At 44.1% G+C, this 20,637-nt stretch overlaps 1 protein-coding gene across 1 annotated transcript; it reads left to right on the top strand.

Annotated features, from left to right (window-relative positions):
* Positions 1-2,965: 2,965 nt before the first annotated feature.
* Positions 2,966-19,980, top strand: LOC138283462 (gamma-crystallin-3-like). Its single transcript, XM_069221418.1, has 3 exons — positions 2,966-3,003; positions 10,966-11,208; positions 19,690-19,980. Exons 1-3 carry the CDS (start codon positions 2,995-2,997, stop codon positions 19,960-19,962), a joined length of 525 nt encoding a protein of 174 aa, XP_069077519.1. The 5' UTR covers positions 2,966-2,994; the 3' UTR covers positions 19,963-19,980.
* The last annotated feature ends 657 nt before the right edge of the window (positions 19,981-20,637 follow it).

Below are 20,637 nucleotides of genomic sequence, written 5' to 3'. Positions count from 1 at the left end.
CAAGAAGGAAGGCATCACAAAGTGCAGTCTTTGTCCTCTTGCACAGGCAGAAACAGCAACTGCAGGATGGCTCCACAAAGCACAGTCTCAGGCAGGTTAGCACTCCTCCTCAGCTCTTCAGCTCTTCTCCAGGCAGTGGTTCTTCTTGATGTCCAGAAGTGATCTAAAGTCTGTGGTTTTGGGTGCCCTTCTTATATCCATTTTGCCCTTTGAAGTAGGCCTACTTCAAAGGAAAGTCTCTCTTGATTGTGAAATCCTGCCTTGCCCAGGCCAGGCCCCAGACACACTCCAGGGGGTTGGAGACTGCATTGTGTGAGGGCAGGCTCAGCCCTTTCAGGTGTGAGTGAACACTCCTCCCCCCCTCCTAGCACAGATGGCTCATCAGGAAATGCAGACTACACCCCAGCTCCTTTTGTGTCACTGTCTAGTGAGAGGTGCCACCATCCCAACTGTCAAACTGACCCAGACAGGAAATCCACAAACAGGCAGAGTTACAGTAATGATTTAAGGAAGAAAATGCTCACTTTCTAAAAGTGGCATTTTCAAACACACAATCTTAAAATCAACTTTACTAAAAGATGTATTTTCGAATTGTGAGCTCAGAGACCACAAACTCTACATGTCTATCCACTCCCAAATGGAATCCACACTTTAATCATATTTAAAGGTAGCCCCCATGTTAACCTATGAGAGAGACAGGCTTTGCAACAGTGAAAAATGAATTTAGCAGTATTTCACTGTCAGGACACATAAAACATCTTACTATGTATCCTACCTTAACCATGCACCGCCCGTGCCCTTGGGGCTACGTAGGGCCTACCATAGGTGTGCCTTACATGTAAGAAAAGGGAAGGTTTAGGCCTGGCAAGTGGAGGCACTTTCCAACTCGAATTTACAGTTAAAAACTGTATACACAGAAACTGCAGTGGCAGGTGTGAGACAAGATTACAGAGCTACTTATGTGGGTGGCACAACCAGTGCTGCAGGCCCACTAGTAGCATTTGGTTTACTTTGCTAGGGACTTACTAGAAAATCAAATATGCCAAGCATGAATAAAGTCATTGTGGGGAAGTGCGGCACAATGGTTAGAGAGGCAGACCCTGATGCAGAGATTTGGCCAGAGACCAGGGTTCCATTCCCGCCTCAGCGGTTCTTGGGCACAATTTCCCTGGACAGGATGTTTCTCGCATCGGTACCTCATCTAATTAGTGGGTCTCACTCTGCAACTCTGGGCAATAGCTTGCTTAATCTCCACAATGACCCCAACAGTGCTGGGATGCCTGGCTTCACCTTGGGGGTTGCCCAGGAGTTGGCACCTCACAGGGAAAAGCCAGGAGGGGTTCCACAGTGGTATGCATTCAGCACCTTGATACCTTAGGTTCAGAGTGCACTTTACAAGTACAAATTGATATTACATTACTAATTAACCATTCAATTTACACAGAGAGCATAGGCACTTTACCACTGGTAATCAGTGGTAAGGTACTCAGAGTTCAAAAGCCAACAGCAACAGGTTAGACAAAATAGGAGGCAGGAGGCAAAAAGATTGGGGCTGACCCTGCATAAGCAAAAAAGTCCAACAGTCATGGTGCAAAGGTGCCTACATTGGGCTAGGCTGCACTGTGTGCCACAGAAGGAGAGAGCAAAAATGCTCTATACTGTTTTAAAGAAGGAGCATTTCTGCTCTCTCCCTTTCACGCAGTGCAGAGCAGCAACTTTGCTTGCTGCCCTGTGTTGTGGGAAAGTTCAGTAAATGTGCCACTTTGTGTCTCCAATCCAGGAATTACTGGGTCCAGAATTTTAGGATCCAATAATTCCAGCCACTTAGGGCCAGATGTACGAACCTTTTTGTCCAGTCGCAAATGGGACGATTCTCAGAATCGTTCAATTTGCAAACGCAAAAAAGGCTTTCTGACATACTAAACCCAATTAGTGATTTGGTAACCTGTTACCAACTCACAATTTGGGTTTGCAATTTGGCATTAGGAAAGGGCGTGTCAAGGGTGTCCCTTCCAAATACAAAATTGCAGCAGAATGTGTGAATATTTTTCTACCGAATGCGGTCATAAAACATTCACATTTAACCATTAATTTCAAATTGGTGGTAACCCATTGGCAAAATGTAAGGGGTCCCAAGGGACCCCCTTCCCCTTTGTGAATGTTCCTAAAAGCATTTCTAAGAGCAAGTAGTAGTCCCACGGACCACTGACTACTCTTAAAAAATGAAAAGAAAACTTTTCATATTCTTTTTTCAATACATCCCATATTACTTTAAGGAAAACGGTCTGCGGTTAAACAAAAAATATTGCTTTATTTAAAAGCAATCACAGACATGGTGGTCTGCTGACCCCACCAGGCCACCATCCCTCTGATTTTTGTGATTCCCAATGGGTCGCAAAACAAGACCTACCTCATTAATATTCATGAGGTACGTCTATTTGTGAACCACTGGGAATCACAAATGAGACTCAAAAGAGTTTCATACAATTGAAATTGTGTATTGCGTTATTCCATTTGGGTTATTTTTATTTTACTAGAAAGTTATTAGTTTGACTCCATTCTAATTTAAAATCTAGACCACGGAATAAACTTCGAGTCTGTAAATTAGCTACATTTTTAGTATCTGTTTTCCCACTGCTTGGTCACTGTTTGATGAGTTTAGCTGCTAGATGTACTGTGTCTATGTGTAGTTATTGAACCCAACAGATAGGTTACCTACATTCAGAGCGTGGTGCTAGATTTTACGCTGTGCTGGCTGCTTACAGACACCCTGATGCTGCAATGAACTACAACCTTTGGAGGCAAAACGCCCAGCACAAAAGGCTAAACAGCTCATACAACAATTCGAATGAAATGAGCTGTGCATTTACCTTTCTGGACAGAAAAGTCCCCTTTGTTGAATTTGCAGGCTTAGAAATTGGGATATAAAAAGGCTGTAGTCTGACAAAACCAGGACAGTATAACTATCCCAGCTCCTGAATACCAACATTCAACATGGGAAAGGTAAGTTTAAAAATATTATGCATCATGCCTCTTCATAGAAATTTGAGAAACACCATCACCTATCAGCTTACATGATATAGCAAAGATACATTCCAGAGATGTTCCCACATAATTAAGACAGAAGCAGAATTTATGGCTGGTCAAATATTAATAGCTGAATGTACAGTTCTTACGAAACAGGCTACTGAAACCAAGAAAACAGGAGTTTGTATTTAAAAGAAAAGTGTGACTCTCTGCGAGGGCTTTAGGTTCAGTTAATCTATTCTTAAAAGGATGACTCAGAAGAACAACGGTTACACATATTAATAGGCAAAATATATGTTTAATTTATTATATCTGTTAACCTTTTGAAAATATATATAGGTTTTTATCTTACAGGTAGATACCACTGTCAAATTTGGAAACGGTTGTGCAGTGATGTGACATCAGAGCTGGGCTACACAATAGTTTATACATGTTTTTTTCATCCCTCAAAGGGGTGGTCAAGAGTTTTCCACCACTACACTCTGGCATTTGGGATATAGTATTTGTGGGGCCCTGGGCAGAATAGGAGCACTTGAGGCCCCTATAATTTACATGAGATGTGATTTAAATTCCAAGACAGATTGTCCCAGAGCTATCCAGCAGGTCTACAAGTGACTCCCAAACCTCCCTTTCTGCCAATGAGATCTAAAGATGATGCATTTGGTTTTCAGCAGGCATAGGGATCAATACAAAGGGATACATTGTGGATCAGGTGAGTGAACTGCAAGAGCTGCAGGAAAGAACACAAAATAAAGATTTCAAGACATGAGAGAAGAAGGCACAAATGTCCTACACAGGTGGGGTGGCGTATATTGGCAAGCAGAAGCAGCAAAAGCTGTACCACAGCTACAACACGGAGCGCCTAAACACAGTAACTACTCTCAAACTCCCTTTATATGTAAAGAGATGAACTAACTTGGATATAAAGAAGAAATGGCTGAAAAGGTGCAATAATTTGATGCCAGTAGGAAAAAATCTCACCCAAAGCTACAGTGAACCAGTCACTAAACAAGCTTAAAGTTAAAGCAATACAATAAGAGGGGCTTATTATAGTAGACTCGTTGTAGTTTGCACGTATTAGGAGATGCAATCCAGCAAGGTGCAACATAAAGCTACTGAAATGCCAGAGCTTTACAGTTTTAAAAAGAGACCCCTCTTGCCAGAATGCAAAGGGCCCTGAACCAAGTAACTTGACTCATATTTAGCCTACGATGTACCAAATGGCGCCTGTCCCCAGGTAAATGCACTGGATTTTGGTTAAAAGGATAATTGTCCCACCAACTGGCCCCAGCCATAGGCCAATTGGTTAACTTTTGATTTTCCAGGTCCTTGTCTGTCTGAGTCTGCCCGCTTTCAGTCACAGCATTTAAGTCTTGCATAGTGGCTTATTTTACTCATCATTTCACAGGACACTTTGCACACACAAAGACATTGTGAAATGTTTGTTGTAGATTGGGGGACTAATATTCACAGAGCGCATTTTTTTTGGTGTTTCATTCCATAACCACCTTCTCTAAGTCTGACCATTTTAAAAAACATAACTAGAATGGTGGATAGAGTGCTTACAGGGTATGATTAAGGTGGCATACTGCATTTGAAGTCCAACACCTTTACCAACTCCTGCATGACATCTTGACTGCTTGCTTTTGCCACGTTTTGAGAGACACGTTTCCAAAAGAGAGAATTTATCCAAATTAAAAGTAATAGTTCTAAATTCTGAAACTGCAATTGTAAACAATGGTATCCATCACGAATCTTGCCAATTAACCACGTACTCCTCCAGATTCAAAATAAAGGTGTCCGAAATTACTTCTGCCTTTTTTCCATTACATGAAAATATTTGAAAAGCTAATAACAGGCCCAATACAAGTAGCAACTGCTGCTAAAAACACATTAACAGGACCCCTAGCCAGATGGACAATTTACTAGAGTTGGCAAACACCATCTCTAGATATGGCCGAGATGTATATTTTGGCCATAGAACTTAGGGCCAGATGTATGAAAGCCTTTTCCCGGTCCCAAATGGCCCATTGGGCTGTTTGCAACCGGGAAAAGGCTTTCCCCCATGTAACAATCCTATTGTGAAAGTCCGTAACCTGTTACCTGTTTGCGAGTTGTCATTAGGAAGGAGCATGCCAAGGGCATCCCTTCTTCATAACGAGTCACAGGGGGGTGTAAGATTGTTTTGCTACCCTGAATGCGGTCACAAAATAATCGCAGTTATGCGGTCACAAAAAATATTTTTTCAGAGTAGGCAGTGGTCCCTACTCTTTCACATATAAACCTGGCTTTACCATTAACCCAAATGTGCTTAAAATAAAGACTGGATCATCAATGTGGACAGGTCCAAAAACATAGTGACATTTTCATAGGAAGGGTAATCTCTTGGCCTTGTCATTAGAGTCAGTGCCACCCAAATTGTGTTCCAGGAGGCATAGCTTGTAATCTCAGCCTTCATATATATCCAGACTTTGTGCTCCTTGGCAACCAATTTTTTACCTTAATTTCTGCTCCCATTAGGTACAAAGAGTGAAAGACTGAGCACTTTTATAAGAATCCAAAAGCTTTTAATAACGACAATGAACTGAATATTACCTTGGAGATTAGCGGTTTCAACAGTGCACAATCGCATCATCTATCATCTACTATCAAAACTGTAATATGTTGTAAAGTTATACTGTTTGAAACTTGCAGTACTATGTGGCAGTCTCGGTCTCCTAATTTTCTAATGTTACCAGAATCTCTGTGTGCCTCAATTAGCTAGTCTGAAAATATGTGTGTACTTAAGTGTCAGGCCTAATGAAATAAATAAATACCACAGACATATTTCAAGGATATGCCTCATCAGCGTTTTTAATCACACATTGAGAACCTTTAAATGTATTTGTTCCCATTAAGTTTTAGCATCTCTAAAAACTGCATCCCTAAAGGTGCATTGTGCAGTATATCTACTGTGCTGCAACCCCGCCCACACAACCTAGCTGTAAAGAAAAACAAGCCACCACACACTCCCTTTATGGGCCACTGAGATAGGTGCACCCTTCCAGGATGCTAAATGCTCTTGATGAGCCTTTTGTTTGTTTTCTATGAGAACAGCAAAATGTGGGAAATTTAGTGTCTGGCCCACAAAAAAGTGGGACAAACCAGCAGAACATGGAAAGAAAAACTACCCTAAAGTCTGGTCCATGGCTGCACTATGCCTGTGAGGCTCAAGAGAGGGAGGACCCTCTTGCTGATCCCAGAAGCACAGGACCATGGCTGCGGTGCCCAGCAGAGGAGACCACTTTTTCCTTCCCTTGCAGTGCTGGTCCAGGGGTGCATACAAATACGAGAGGGGGCAAACACTTCTAATGCAAGAGGGGAGTTAAATTTAATGTCCATCTTAACATGAGGAGCATATGTGGTGAACTGTGCATTTTAAAACACACTGGTCTGAAACACTGGTCTGAGCATTGAACAACCGTTAAGGTTTTCATTCAAAGAATTTTACCACAACAAATTGCAAATATTGTATTTTAATATACTTTGGGGCAGTACTACTAGTATTGGTGTGGTATGTATGGTTCTAGCTTTTTAGACAGTTTGTGCTAAATAATACACTGTTAATGTCACTGAGGCAGATGCATTTGAGTTAACCTAAGAGGGGTTCAAAATACATTTACAAAGTATTTAGGCTTCCACACCTCCCCCCATCCTGGAGACTTTTTGTAAAATTGCAGCACATGGTGCAGTTTAAGTACTTTTCTTTATGTAATATTCTATTTAACAAGATGAGTGAACATACACTAACATGGCAACCTGGAGCTAAGGGACTTCCAAAGCAGAGTTGTTGAATGTACTAATGTACTAATGTAGGAAAAAGACCAGTTTTAATGTTTTTCTGAAAGACTGGAGGCACACCGCAGCTCAGGTGGGGAGTGATTTCCAGTCCTGTGCAAGAACAAAGAGGAAGAATCTGCCTTCAATATGTGCCCTCTCAATTTTGCAATTTCACAGAAGCATGGTTATCAAACACTCTAGGATTCTGGAATGAATGTAAGGAGTAATATACTGCTTAAGAAAGAGAGGACCTTGTTCTATGGAGTGCACAATGACAAACTAATAATACTTTGCAAATAGAGTATTTGGTAACAGGAAACCAGGAGACAGCAGAAAGGTGAGAAGAAATTGCATAGTATTGGTTCAGACTCAGAAGAGGAACCAAGCAGTGTCCTGAATGATTTGAGGCTCACCAAACCCAAATGACAAGAAGTCCAAGATAGAGAACATTTTCAGTAATCTAGGTGGGACAATATAACTGACTGTACAACAGCCTTAGAGTACTAAGAGGGGAGATTGTGTGTTGCAAACAAATGTAATAAAAGTAAGTGAATGAAACACTGTTAATCTCTTCAGACAAGGAGAGAAGATGCTGACAAATGAAAACAATAATTTTTGCTGACTCAATCAGGATGGGTTACTGGCCCATGTCTACTGGCCACCAAGGAGATCATATTGTATGAGTCCCCTTAAAAATGAGTACCCTTCATTTATTGCTGTAGAGGTTTAATGAATATGCCTTCATCCAGAAAGCAACTGCTGGCAGGCAAGACAGAACATTTTCTTATGTAGAGACCAGATTGTTACTTAGGGTAATGAAAATGTGGGTACCAAGAAACCAATTGATTATTTGAGGAAGGCTAACTGGGAAAGATAAAGATGAAAAAGTGGAGGGCCAAGAAATTCTGCACATCAGAGGTTTAGTACATAAAAGAATAGATGGTGAGTGGACTGTTTCAGAACTCTCGGACAAACATAAGGCACACCAGGGGAATACCTTGAATTCCAGGTTGTTTCAGTAGATTCATAAGCATCAGCTGGGAAATAGTTTCAGATGTGACACTAAGATTTAGTGATATGAAGGCTGCTCTTCATACTTAATTGAGAAACAGACACAAATCATCTAACATAGTAGAGATGCCAGAATTCAACTGGCACGTGTTCACTGAGTAAAAAACGTTCGATGAAGGTCATTTGGCAGTAGGCTTCTTATTTTAAGGATTTTCGAGAATAGAGCCACAAAGAGATAGATGAAAAGATTCTGAGATATTTTGACATTGCTGAAGGATTGCTGGAGAAGCTGAACCACAACAACGTTTTTAGTTTTTAACACTGGTATGAACCATTGATGAGACAAGGAAGACAGACAAAAGGGAGACCAGGACAGAAACTTTGATGTCAGGTCTCAACTCTAGACATGAGCAGACAGAGGTTCCCCATGGGAGCTGGATTTAATAGAAAAATGATGGAGAATAACAGAATACACAGAGATCAGGTTGAAATTGCCCATTCACATTGATCATAGGTGCTTGTAAAGGATGACACACGTATCTCAAAACTAAGCCAACTTTTTTGAAAAGTTTAAAGGGAAAACAAAAAGATAGGAAATTGTAAGCTTTGGCAGAAGGCTAAATGGACTTATCAGCTCATCCCTCTTGTCTCAACCCATCTTACCATCTTTTAGTGATTCTCCTCTCTTCAATGGGGATCTCACAATTACCTCTCTGTCCACATTACCTATGTTCACTTGCTGGTTCTGCTTCCCCTATATTCACACCTCTTATCCATACACTAACATTCACTTCTAATCTCGCCAAGCCTAATTACTTCTTTCACTGGTTCTACCCCTTTACATTTGTCTCTCATCTTGCTTTGTCCTGAAGCATCTTACCTTTTCACATGGATTCTATCCCTTTTGCATGCACCTCCCCCTCTCCATACTTTGGTCTTCTTTTCATCCCTCCCTCAGTCTCTTACCTTGTGGATTCTACCCCTCCTACATGCATCTCCCCCCACCCCCAGCTTCATACCCTCCCTTACTTGTTCTGTCCCTCTGATATCCACCTCTCTCCCCAATTCTCTACAGTACACCCCAATTCTTCTCCTCTTACATTTCTCACTGATTGTACCCCTTATGTCACCCTCTCACTATTCCTTTTTTCATCTTCCCACTTAAGTTCTCCAGTCTCTCTTACATCTACATCCCGCACCTATGTACTACCTTTCACCTCTCATCTCTCCCTCTGGGCTTTTCACTTTTTATACTGGTCTGTCCCCTTTACACCTGCATCTACCATTTTAGCCTGCAGCCTCTTACCTTGTCTCAATGTTTCTGCATCTCCTACATACATCTCCCCCTTCCATGGTCTACACTTCACCTCATCCTACCCCTGCTTCTTACCTTTCTCACTGATTCAGGTCCTCTTACAGCCTTAACATTTTCGCTGGTTCTGCCACTGTACATCCACCTGTTTCCTCCATGTTCTACTCATCACATTTTATATCCCCCATGCCTCTACCCTCCTTTCATTTGTTCTGATTCTTTAACAGAAACCTACTCCCTTCGTGGGATACTCTTTTTATTTCATCTCTCCCTTGCCTCCACCCCCCTTTTGCTGCCTCCTATCCTATAACTTATAAAACTTCAACCTATCCCCTCCATATGCTGTTTTCACCACTGTTCTCCCCCATGCTCTTTCCTCCCTTTACCTGTTCTCATCCTTTACATCCACATCTCCTCTTCCACACTCCCACTCTCCCTCATCAGCATACCATTTTAGCTGATTTTGCCCTTTTAACCCTCTTTTATGAAAGCTATACTCTTCATCTCATCTCTGTCCCAGGGGAGAAGCTACCATTGGTGCACCAGGTGCAGTGCATTGGGGCCCAGAGACCCGAGAGGCACATTGAACCCGGATACTTTCTGTATTTTCCAACCATAATGGCAACAGGCCATGAAATCCTTCCTAAACTACTGCTCTCTCTCTGTCTCTCTCTGTCTCTCTCTCTCTCCCTCTCTCTCTCTCTCGCAGCCTCTTCCATTCCCTCGTTAGTTTTTCCTGTTACATCCACCTCTCCCCCCTCTCCTATTTCTCCAGCCACTTATTTTTTTCTTGCTGATGCTGTCTCTCTCTCTCTCCCTCCTCCTGTACGCTTACCTATCATTTCTCCCTCCTCCTCTCACCTTCTCCCATTTGTGTTAGCCCCTTTATTTCACCTGTACACGTCATGCTCTGCTCTTCTACCTTTCTTACCATTCAAGGTGAGCAGTGGCCATTCTGATGGGATGTTGTTCTTTGCTTTGTGGGTGACCCCTGCAGGATATCCTGCTTTTTATTCATGCAGAGAAAGGACGAACATCTAAAGCACTGTAAGTACTTGTCTAATCGCTGTCATGCACATACAGGGATTAGAATCAGAGAGAGGAACAGGTAGGGGAAGCTGACAAATACAAAAACGTTAAACTAATTCAGGTGAAAATGTCTTTAGGAGTGTGACTGAAAGAGTACAGGGAACTGAACTACCAGTCAGCTGCCCAACCCAGCCAATGTCACCTGGCAGAGGTTTGAAGCTGTTTCTGCAGCGTGGTCCAGGGCAGGGCATCTCTACCTCGGCACTCACAGCATTGAACCATTGCTGCGAGGCTCAGGGAAGAGGGCCTCACCTATCACACCTCACACTGGAGTCTTTGGAAAGTTATCCCATAGTTTTTGAGATGGCGCTGAGCCCTGGGCAGCTGATGGCCCTGGTAAATATGTACCCCCAATGTATCAGCTAAGTCTGGTCCCAGCATCCCCCTGCCAGCCTTTTCAGCTTCTCCAGAGTTGCTATGGAAGGATGACAGACTAATGCCTGGATATAGAAGGATGACAGACTAACGCCTGGATAAGTCCTTGCGGTGTAAGATCCCACTATTCCTTGCTCCCCTGCAAGAGGGGCAAGAAGTAGTGCTACCTGTGGCAAAAGAGGTGCGGGTATGCTACATAAGGAAGTGGAAGATACTATTAATGAAGTATGTCACCTGACAAATTGATAATCTGTCTTTCTGATTGCAGCATAGTGTTCAATGTTTAGTACGGCATAAATCACGTTTAACTTCTGCAATCTTTTTCCTGTCAGATCATTTTCTATCAGGACAGGAACTATGGGGGGCATTCCTACGAGTGTAGCGGGGATTGCTCCGACTTGCACTCTTACTTTCACCGTTGCAACTCCCTCCAAGTTCATAGTGGTCCTTGGATCCTGTATGAACGTCCCAACTACATGGGCTACCAGTACTTCCTGAGGCGTGGAGAGTACCCCGAGTATGAGCGTTGGATGGGCTATAATGACTCCATCAGGTCCTGCCGTCCGATCCCAGAAGTAAGTTTTACTCAAAAAATTCCACAGAAACTCACGCCAATATTTGTGAACCATTAGAGTGGTGCAGAAATCTGCAAAAACCTTATTTTTCTATATGTGTGAAATGCTCTTTTTATTTACGTGCTGATAAGCGTCCATTTAATCTATTATTGTTTGGCAACGTCTTTATCATGAGCTTTGAAATCAGACACTCAATATGCTACTGCTTGCTAGGGAAAATGTATTTTGCACTCCAACTTTAGATAAGATAATAGTATCGTATTGTATTGTAAGTTATTTGTGAAGCGCATTCCGGCCGTAGGATCGAAGAGCTTAGGAGAACCGGTGAGTCGCAAGGATACAAAACAGAAAGGGGGCCGTCGCCGTGGCCATTCCATGGTCACCGCCTCCCTAATGGGAGAACAGCCAAGTTTTCAGTTTCTTTCTGAAACAAAAATATGTGTGTACCTGCCTAATGGCAAGGGAGGGAATTCCAGAGTCTGGCTGCCCCCACCGAAAAACTTTGTCTCCCCATCTCACCCTACCACAGTGAGGCACAGAGGTAAGCTGCAGAGAAGAAGATCCTGCTTAGATGAGATAAGATAAGATAAGATGAATTCTTCAATGAAAGTTCTGATTTTATTAAATATAAGATTGGAGTTTGGAAGATAAGAATTACAAAAATAGACATTCTTCATAAACTAAAAATATGAGTTTTTTTACATCTATGATTTCTACAATTAACTTCCTGCTTAAGTAAACGCTATGCCCGGTATGTCCAATGTTCACAAAGATTTAGGAAGGGGCATGTGTTTATTTTAAAGTCAATGTTCCTTTTTGCAAACATGCTTTCTATGTTACTTTTAATGTTTTTGCTAATTTTGGTGTGATGTCACAATCTTATAATACAAACAAGAGATAAATCTTTTCCTTTACAACTTTGTATTAGATTTACAGATTTTACTAATCAAGTAGAATCTGTATAGGCTGACTGACACCAGAGAAGGTAATTTTACTGTTCGATGAAACTTCCACTCTGCGGCTTTCTAGATTAGGACTACTTTTGTAATTGTGAGAAAGTGTGTCTGTTCAACATGCATCTGTGAACAAGCAGAGAATCATGCTTCCATTTTCTTACGATAATGGCATTACTCCTAGTCCTACTCCCTCGCCTTCCATTTAACCAATGAGGCCTCCTGCCTCCCCCCTAGACCCTCCCTTCCCCTTTCAAAACCCCCCCCCACCCTTATCCCCTCCTGTACAAAAACCAAGCCCAAGCCGCAACTCGGACAGTCCGTACCGGGAGGGTGGGAGGGAACGGAAAAGGAAGGCGAGGGAGTAGGACTAGGAGTAATGCCATTATCGTAAGAAAATGGAAGCATTACCTCCCGTCCCTCCCTCGCCTTCCTTTTAACCAATGAGACATAGCAAGAAAAACACGCAGGAGACGGACATCGAGTTGCAAGACCCTTAGTTAATATCCTGCACCAAGAACATCCCAAACATTATCTCATAGAGGATAAGACCCGGTGACCAAACACCGACTCCAAACCACCCAAGTCCGACAGCCTATAATGACGCACAAACGCCGAAGGAGAAGCCCAAGTGGCGGCCCTGCAAATCTCCACCACTGAAGTCCCCTGAAGCTCTGCCACCGTCGCCGCCATGCCTCTGGAAGACCTCCCCTGAATCCCTAGAGGAGGAACCACCTCTTTCAAGGAATAGGCCAACAGAATCAAAGATCGAACCCACCGACTCAAGGAAGCCGTGGAAGGTTTCTCACCTTAGCGCGCCGGACCAAAAGTAACAAACAGTAAATCCCCTGTACGAAAAGGAGCCACCACCCGCAGATACTCCAACAAAACCCTACGTACATCCAACAAATGCAAACGGACCTCCTCCCCAGATGAGGGATCCGGACAAAATGAAGGAAGGATGACCGCCTGCCTGGAATGGAACAAAGAATTGACTTTTGGAATAAAGGAAGGCACCGGAACCAGAACCACCCTATCGGGAAAAATCTTACAAAAAAGGAAAGGAACATGCCAATGCCCCCAATTCCCCCAACCGACGAGCCGAAGTAATGGCGACCAAAAAGAACGTCTTCAAAGATAGACGTCGCAAATCATAGTCCCCCAATGGGTCAAAAGGGGCCCCCGTCAACACATCCAAAACCAAGGACAGATCCCATGAGGGAAAAGAACGTACCGGGCGAGGAAATAAATTAATAAGCCCCTGAAAAAATCCAGGCATCAATCGCCCTTCAACTTGAAGATTACGCCATGGTCCCTAAATGCCTGAATAGCCGCCCACTGTACCCGAAGAGAAGCCACTGACAACCCTAAACGAGCACCGTCCTGCAGGAACTGCATCACCTCAAAGAGAGAAGCGCAGGAAGGATCCAACTCACGACTTAAGCACCAAGACGAAAACACCTTCCACTGTCTACCATAAGAAAGCAAAGTTGAACGTCTCCATGAAGCCAGCAAGGTAGAACTCAAAGCCACTGGCACCTAACAGAAACGCCCTGAATAGTTGAAACGGAGGGAACGCATATAAAAGGCCCTGCGGCCAAGGACATGACATCCCGTCCACCTCCCATGCTTGGGGACACCGAAACCGGGAGCAGAAGCACTCCACTATCGCATTCTCTACTGACGCAAACACATCCAGCACTGGAAGACCCCAAAGCCGAACCAGATGCCGAAACAGAGACCTCCGGAGAGAGAAAAGTTGAGAGGAAGGAATCACTCTGCTCAGTAGATCCGCCCGAACATTTACCACTCTCGCCGAATGACATAAGCCTCGGCCACTAAGTCGTCTGTGCGAACCAGAACCGCCAACCCCCTCAGGGAATCCTGGAAATGGACCAGAGCCAGGAATATAGCCCGCAATTCTCGCCAATTAGATGACCGACTCGCCTCCCGAGGGGACCAAAACCCCCGAATCTGAGCTGACCCCATCCATGCCCCCCAACCGGAGAGGCTGGCATCCGTCGTCACCACCACGGGTCTCAGAGGTGACAAAGACACCCCTACCCTCAGGTGGTCTGCATCCAACCACCATTGCAACTCTCTGTGAATCAATCCGGACCCTGGAACCCCGTCCTTCAGAGAACCGGACCCTGGATCCCACCTACTCAAGAACCACGTCATCAAGCACAGGGGATGGAAACGTGCCCAAGAACCCAAAATATCACTGACGCCAAATGTGCAGTCGCAACCATAGAAGAGCCCGGGGAGCAGACAGTAACCATACCTTCTTTACCAAAGCCTGGAGAGCATCCAACCTCTTTTCGGACACAGTCACCAACCCTGGAATAGGCTGAAACCGAGCCCCTAGAAAAACCAGATCCTGGGACGGCACAAAGTCTGATTACACCCAATTGATCAAAAACCCGTGTTATTGCAGGACCCCCAGAACTTGGGCCACCTGCCTCTGCAAAAGGTCTCGTGAATGGGCATGAATCAAAATGTCGACTAGATAAGGGTGCAGAAACACCCCTTCTGAATGAAGCAAAGCCACTAGAGGAGCCAGCATATTCGTGAAAATTCGGGGAGAAGATTTCAGACCGAAAGGCAGAAAGCAAAACTGGAAATGATCCTGCCCCACAGCAAACCTCAGGAACTTTTGAGAGGACCATGCCCCCGGTACGTGTGGGTAAGCATCCGGCAGATCCAGTGACACCAGAAAATCCCCTTGCCTGACCAATGGAAAAATAGTCCGAATGGACAGCATGCGGAAATGCACTGTCCTGATCCAGGTATTCACCTCCTTCAGATTGAGCACCGGTTGAAAATCCCCCTGAAACTTTCCGCACAAGAAACAAGACCGCATAAGTGCCCTGACCTCGGTCGTCTAGCGGAACATGGGAAATGGCCCCCATGACCAGTAAGTCCCGCACTCCGTCCAATAATGCTCCACTCCAAGACCCCTCTGAAGGCAGAGGTGTGGGATGCACCCCGGAATCTGGAGGAACCGCCACAAAATCTATGACATAACCATTGGTCACCATGTCTAGTACCCAATGATCGGTTACACTGTCCTCCCAAGCTGAAAGAAAGTGACACAGTCATCCCCCAACCGGCCCTCTGCCAGGCCCACAGCGAATGCCAGGACCCCTTCTTGAAACCACCCCGGGTCTCAGGAGTAGACTTCTTAGGTGAAAAACGCGGATGAAAACGCCGTCTCCTAAACGAAAAGGATTTAGCAACCCTAGTAGGAGAAGATCTGGAATGCTTCTTCCACCCTTTACCCGAAGAAGAAACCCCTTTATAAGGTAAGGCATGCTTCCGCTCCTTAAACGCCTTGGAAAGTATGGATGGTAATAGTTCTCCAAACAAGTTACAACCCTCAAACGGCAGTCTCAACAAGGCCGCCGTTTTCCCTGGATCAGCCGTCCATGAACGCAACCAGAGGGACCTACGAGCCCCAATCAAAGACCCAGATGCCAGAGCCGAAGTACGGACTATATCTGAAGACACATCCGCCAATAATCTGGCCAGCTGTTCCATACCAGCCAGGAGCTCCGAACACTCCGCCCCTTCCTGTACAGCCACCGCCAGTTTATCAAAGCCTTGAACCAATGATTGTGACGCATAAGCAGAATAAATCCCTGCCTTCAGCGCCAGATTCTCCGCCGCAAAAGCCCTCTTAAGACCTGAATCCACTTTACGGTCTGTGGCATACGTAGGCACACAATCCTCCGGATTGACTGCCGTTTTGCCAATTAGAGTAGCCAGAATAGAGTCCAGGCGTATTGAAGGAGGAAAAACCCCCTCACCCTCAAATAAGTAAAGTTTCTGAAGGAATCGTGGAACCTGAGCCTTCTCCACATCCTTCCACTCACGAAACACCATATCCTTCACAGGTCCCTGGAAAGGCATGGCAAACATAAAAGGCGTCTGATATTTGAGGAAATAAATGAGACTCTGAGTTTGTAGGTTGAAACACAGGGAAACCTAAACTGTCCCGAACATGTGTCATCACTTCCCACATTACCTCTTCTGGAAACCTATTTCCCCCCAGATGACGTTGATGGGGCCTCATCCTCACTCTCCGATGAGGATTTCCTTGCCGCTACCGATGAGTGCGCACGCTTAGACTGATCAGTCCTGGCCACGCCAGCTTGCAGTGCCCTGGTGACAGCCATTTCACCCATATCCTGCACTTCCTCACTAGACATGAGGGGAGTACCCCTGCCAGGTACCTGTGGGTTCTCAGGAAGAGCAATGCTACCCTCCCCTCCCACCTCCGAGGAGGAAGAAGAGACAACCACATCTCTTTGCTGGAGCTTTAGGCATGGTAACCAAAATAACACTGCCTTTCATTCCAAAACACTACCCTACATATAGGACCCTGGTCCTCCCTAACAGGGCTCCACCAAACCCTAAAAAGGTCACAATCCTTGTAAAAATCCCAAAAACCACGGGCAGAACGCCCGTCCTACCTGACCAGCATCCAAAAATTGAAGTTCCTCGGTCCTCGCGGCTCCGCGGCGCGGAAACCCGGAAACTAACGCCCCAGCCACAGAGGGCCGGCTGACCCCGTCAGCCGGCCCCCAGTACACGCCTCTCGAGCAGCCATGCCGTTCGCTCAAGACATGACCCAGCCGTAGCACTCCTCGCGGAGCACCGCGTCCCGAGGAGTGCCTCCATCGACGACCTCCAGGCCCCGCCGTGCAGGTAAGAAAGGGAAAGAAAACCGTCTAGCGTGGGCTAGACAAAAGAACAGGAGGGGATAAGGGTGTGGGGGGTTTTTGAAAGGGGAAGGGAGGGTCTAGGGGGGAGGCAGGAGGCCTCATTGGTTAAAAGGAAGGCGAGGGAGGGACGGGAGGTAATGCAGTATGCGTTGCTACATGCGAGGCAGCTTTGGAGCAGCACTGTTGCGGGCTCTGGGCTTCTACTGAGAGGACATCGCATAATGGGCAAGGGCCAAATTGACCTTAAAATAATTAAAAAAGGAAAGGCGTCATCCTTCTCATTCACAATTACAAACGCAACCAAATATCTAAGACTAATAATAAGTGGCAATTATTTGTATTGCGTTTGGAAGTGGTCATCTTATCTACCATTACAAAAGATGTACCATATATATGTGACTTCAACCAAACTGCGATATGCTTATACTATATAATGTTAAAACCTTTACAATGTAAACTTGTGTGAACATACACGACCCAATAAGAAATAGTCAATTTAAAGTTGGTCAGGCTCACTAAAATCCATATTTTCTTCTACAGAGATGTCCTTCTGACGCTTACACAAATGTCAGATTTTTAAGACTATTTTTTACAGCAAAGAAGAAAACAGTCAGGAAATGTCGTTTGTTCATATAGATTACTGCAATATTTGTAGCAAATATTCAGCTTTTTTTCATCAATACAGACTTCCAGCCATATGTCTGAGAATCTGCAGAACCGGCCCATCTCCAGAAGTATTCATATAAGTTGTTATTTCTGCATGCAAAATTGCAGTAGTGGTACAGTTCTATAGGTGTAATATCCATTTTCAGATTGACCTTTTTGTTATTTCCTCACGGGGAATACAGTATCCTTATATAAACTATATACTCGTGAAAGATGAGGCTTGGGTTGTTTCTTTCCACACCTCGCCTTGGAAATACACTCCTGCCTGCCCTAGACTGGAGACTTTTTTCTTGGATTTTAGATGAGGAAAACTGCCTGCAATGTGTTTATTAATACTTGCAAAGTGTCTGGGTGTTCATAAACATTTCCAGGATTACTCACATAGTCAACCACATATACCCATCTTTAACCCTGGATTTGAAAGTGAGAACATTCCAGAATATTGACACCATTTCCCTATGGGAAAATCCAATTAGATATTGTCACAGCCCGCAGGAATGTGATTTCAACCTCATAAATGTATTTGTGCACTTAACTGGAACATAGGTGCACAAAAACGTTTTAGAACTGGACTCTCTCTTACTTCAACAATTGAAGAATGGTCTAGGTTAGACTGAAGAGTAAAAAAATGTTTCTTTAGAAAAGGCTTTGTGAATACAAGTGCCACGGTGCCACTAAGCAAATAGGGGTCTGATGCTCTTTAAAAGCGTTTATGTGCGATGGAAAGGATCATACGATCCTCGGACGTGAAGAAAACAAAGGATGAAATGCTGTGACCTATTTTTCATTTCACTTTAATATATTAAGGCGGGGGATCGGCATCATACAAACATCTGCTATAATCTTTTCTTACATTATATGCAGCGCTTCTTGGTTTCTATGTTTTCCCAAGCAACATCCAGGGAACCGGGAGGAATCTGACACATTCCAGATTTACAAGTCTGGGAATGCGTCAGATTCTGAAGCCACGTAAGAGAGACTCAACGGGGAAAATATCTTTATTTCTCCCAGTTTTTTCCTCATTCTATGTGTGCAGCATTCTACATCACACATAGATAGGGGAAAGAGGAAAACACCTCTTGTGATTGTTTTTGTGCAGGCAGGAGTTCCTTCCTGCACAAAAACAATCATCCCCACAATGCAGGCATCCTTGTACCATGGTGCAATGGTGCCTGTGCTGGGGTTATGCAGCAATGTGTGCACCGGTACAGGGGGACAGGACATATATGTGCCATATCTTGTAGATATGGTGATTTCTGCCATTTCCCGGAGCTGCAGAGCGACATAGCAAACTCGAGCGACGTAGCAAGGCACTTGCTGTGCTGCCCTGCACCACAGGCCTTGTAAATGCACCACCAAGTGCTCTGATGATGATAAATGTTTTTACCAAACTGCTTGAATAAAGAACGATTTTCAATGTCATATGTTAGGATTGCTCGCATGACTAGCAACATTTTATTTATTACTGTTCTAAGTAGTTAGCCGCAAAGTGACTTCTATCAAAGGGTGGAAGTCATCCTGGGATGTGACTTCACCACATTATAATTGATACAGGTCTGCTAATTTACAATGTATGTATTAGCCTCCCTCCCATTTGAACAAGGTGACGCTCAGATGCCCTTTGAAACAATGGCTCTGAGCTGAGTTTTAACCAGTGTTACAGTATCACTATTTGAACATTCATATTCACTGTTCTAGCAGAATGGCAGCTATTTTCAAAGCCACATATATTGCTCCCACTGCCGCAGAGACAGTATCTGACAATGGATTGCGAGATGGCCAAAACCCACATTGCCTGCTCCCTCCAATGGCTCCATCTGATATGCGCCAATAGGAGCAGGAGTTAACTGGATCATGTTCAAAAGGGTTTCCAGAGGCAGCCTGATGTTGAGAATCTGGCGACTGGGATGGATAGTAAAAGTGATTGTCACTTACACTCATGAGGAGACTATTATATTACAGTAGTGCACATTCAGTAGTCAACTAGCAATATACTGAAGAGGTTTGGAACATCTGGATGCAACAAATTTTCAAACTTAATTGCACAGTTTGAAATAATTCCCATCAAGCTATAAGGAAAGCAATATTTTGTAAAACTATTTAGACTTTTGTTTTGCTTTTTTTTTAAATCACAGCACCATGGATCCTTCAGAATTCGTGTTTACGAGAGAGGTGACTTCGGAGGTCAGATGATGGACTTTACAGATGACTGCCCAAATGTATATGACCGATTCCACTTCAATGACATTTTCTCCTGCAATGTGCAGGATGGTCAGTGGATCTTTTATGAAGAGCCCAACTACAGAGGACGTCAGTACTACCTGAGGCCTGGGGAATACAGGCAATACAGTGACTGGGGTGCTACGAGTTCAAGGATTGGCTCCTTCAGACGAGTGGATTATACTTAATAGCTTATTACAATTCCATCGAATATTAGTCAATAAAATCTGCACTAAAAAAAGATATTGTAAAATGTGTGAGCTTTTCATATGTTTACAGTGTCCCTTTAAACATCCATGTTAGAAATGGGGTCTGTGATTGGCAGTCAGGTTATCCCCTGTCCAAGCAAGGACCCTCACTCTAGTCAGGGTAAAGGAGAATCACCTTCAGTTAACCCCCGCTCACCCTCTTGGAAGCTTGGCATGAGCAGGCAAGCTTAACTTCAAAAGCAATGTGTAAAGTATTTGTACCAACACACACAGTAATATAGTGAAAACACTACAAAATGGACAACACACCAGGTTAGTAAATAGGTACTATTTATCTAAATCTAACAAGACCAAAATTATGAAAATCCAACATACACAAGTCAAGATATGAATTTTCAAAATAATAAGTCTTAATCATTAGAAACAAGTGAGAATGCTGTTGTTACACAATTAACGTCAAAAAGTAAAGCCGCATGCATCAGAAGAGTCAGGGATGCGTCGATTCCTTACGGGCAGGTGAGTCTGTGTGGCATTTCCTTCTCCAGTTGGGTCGTCGATTCATAATTTTTCTCCCTCGCAAGAGAATGATGCGCCGATTTCCAGACAGGGTACCTCGGATCCGCACAGAGTCGGGTTGACTTTGATGCCCAGGGA

This window comes from Pleurodeles waltl, chromosome 3_1, assembly GCF_031143425.1.
Source record: "Pleurodeles waltl isolate 20211129_DDA chromosome 3_1, aPleWal1.hap1.20221129, whole genome shotgun sequence".
Classification (NCBI taxonomy): Eukaryota; Metazoa; Chordata; class Amphibia; order Caudata; family Salamandridae; genus Pleurodeles; species Pleurodeles waltl.
This window is presented reverse-complemented; position numbering and strand designations above follow the sequence as displayed.

Coding starts and splice junctions, on each gene's coding strand:
- LOC138283462 (XM_069221418.1), top strand. Junction 11,209..19,689: donor CCTGCCGTCCGATCCCAGAA/GTAAGTTTTACT, acceptor TTTAAATCACAG/CACCATGGATCCTTCAGAAT.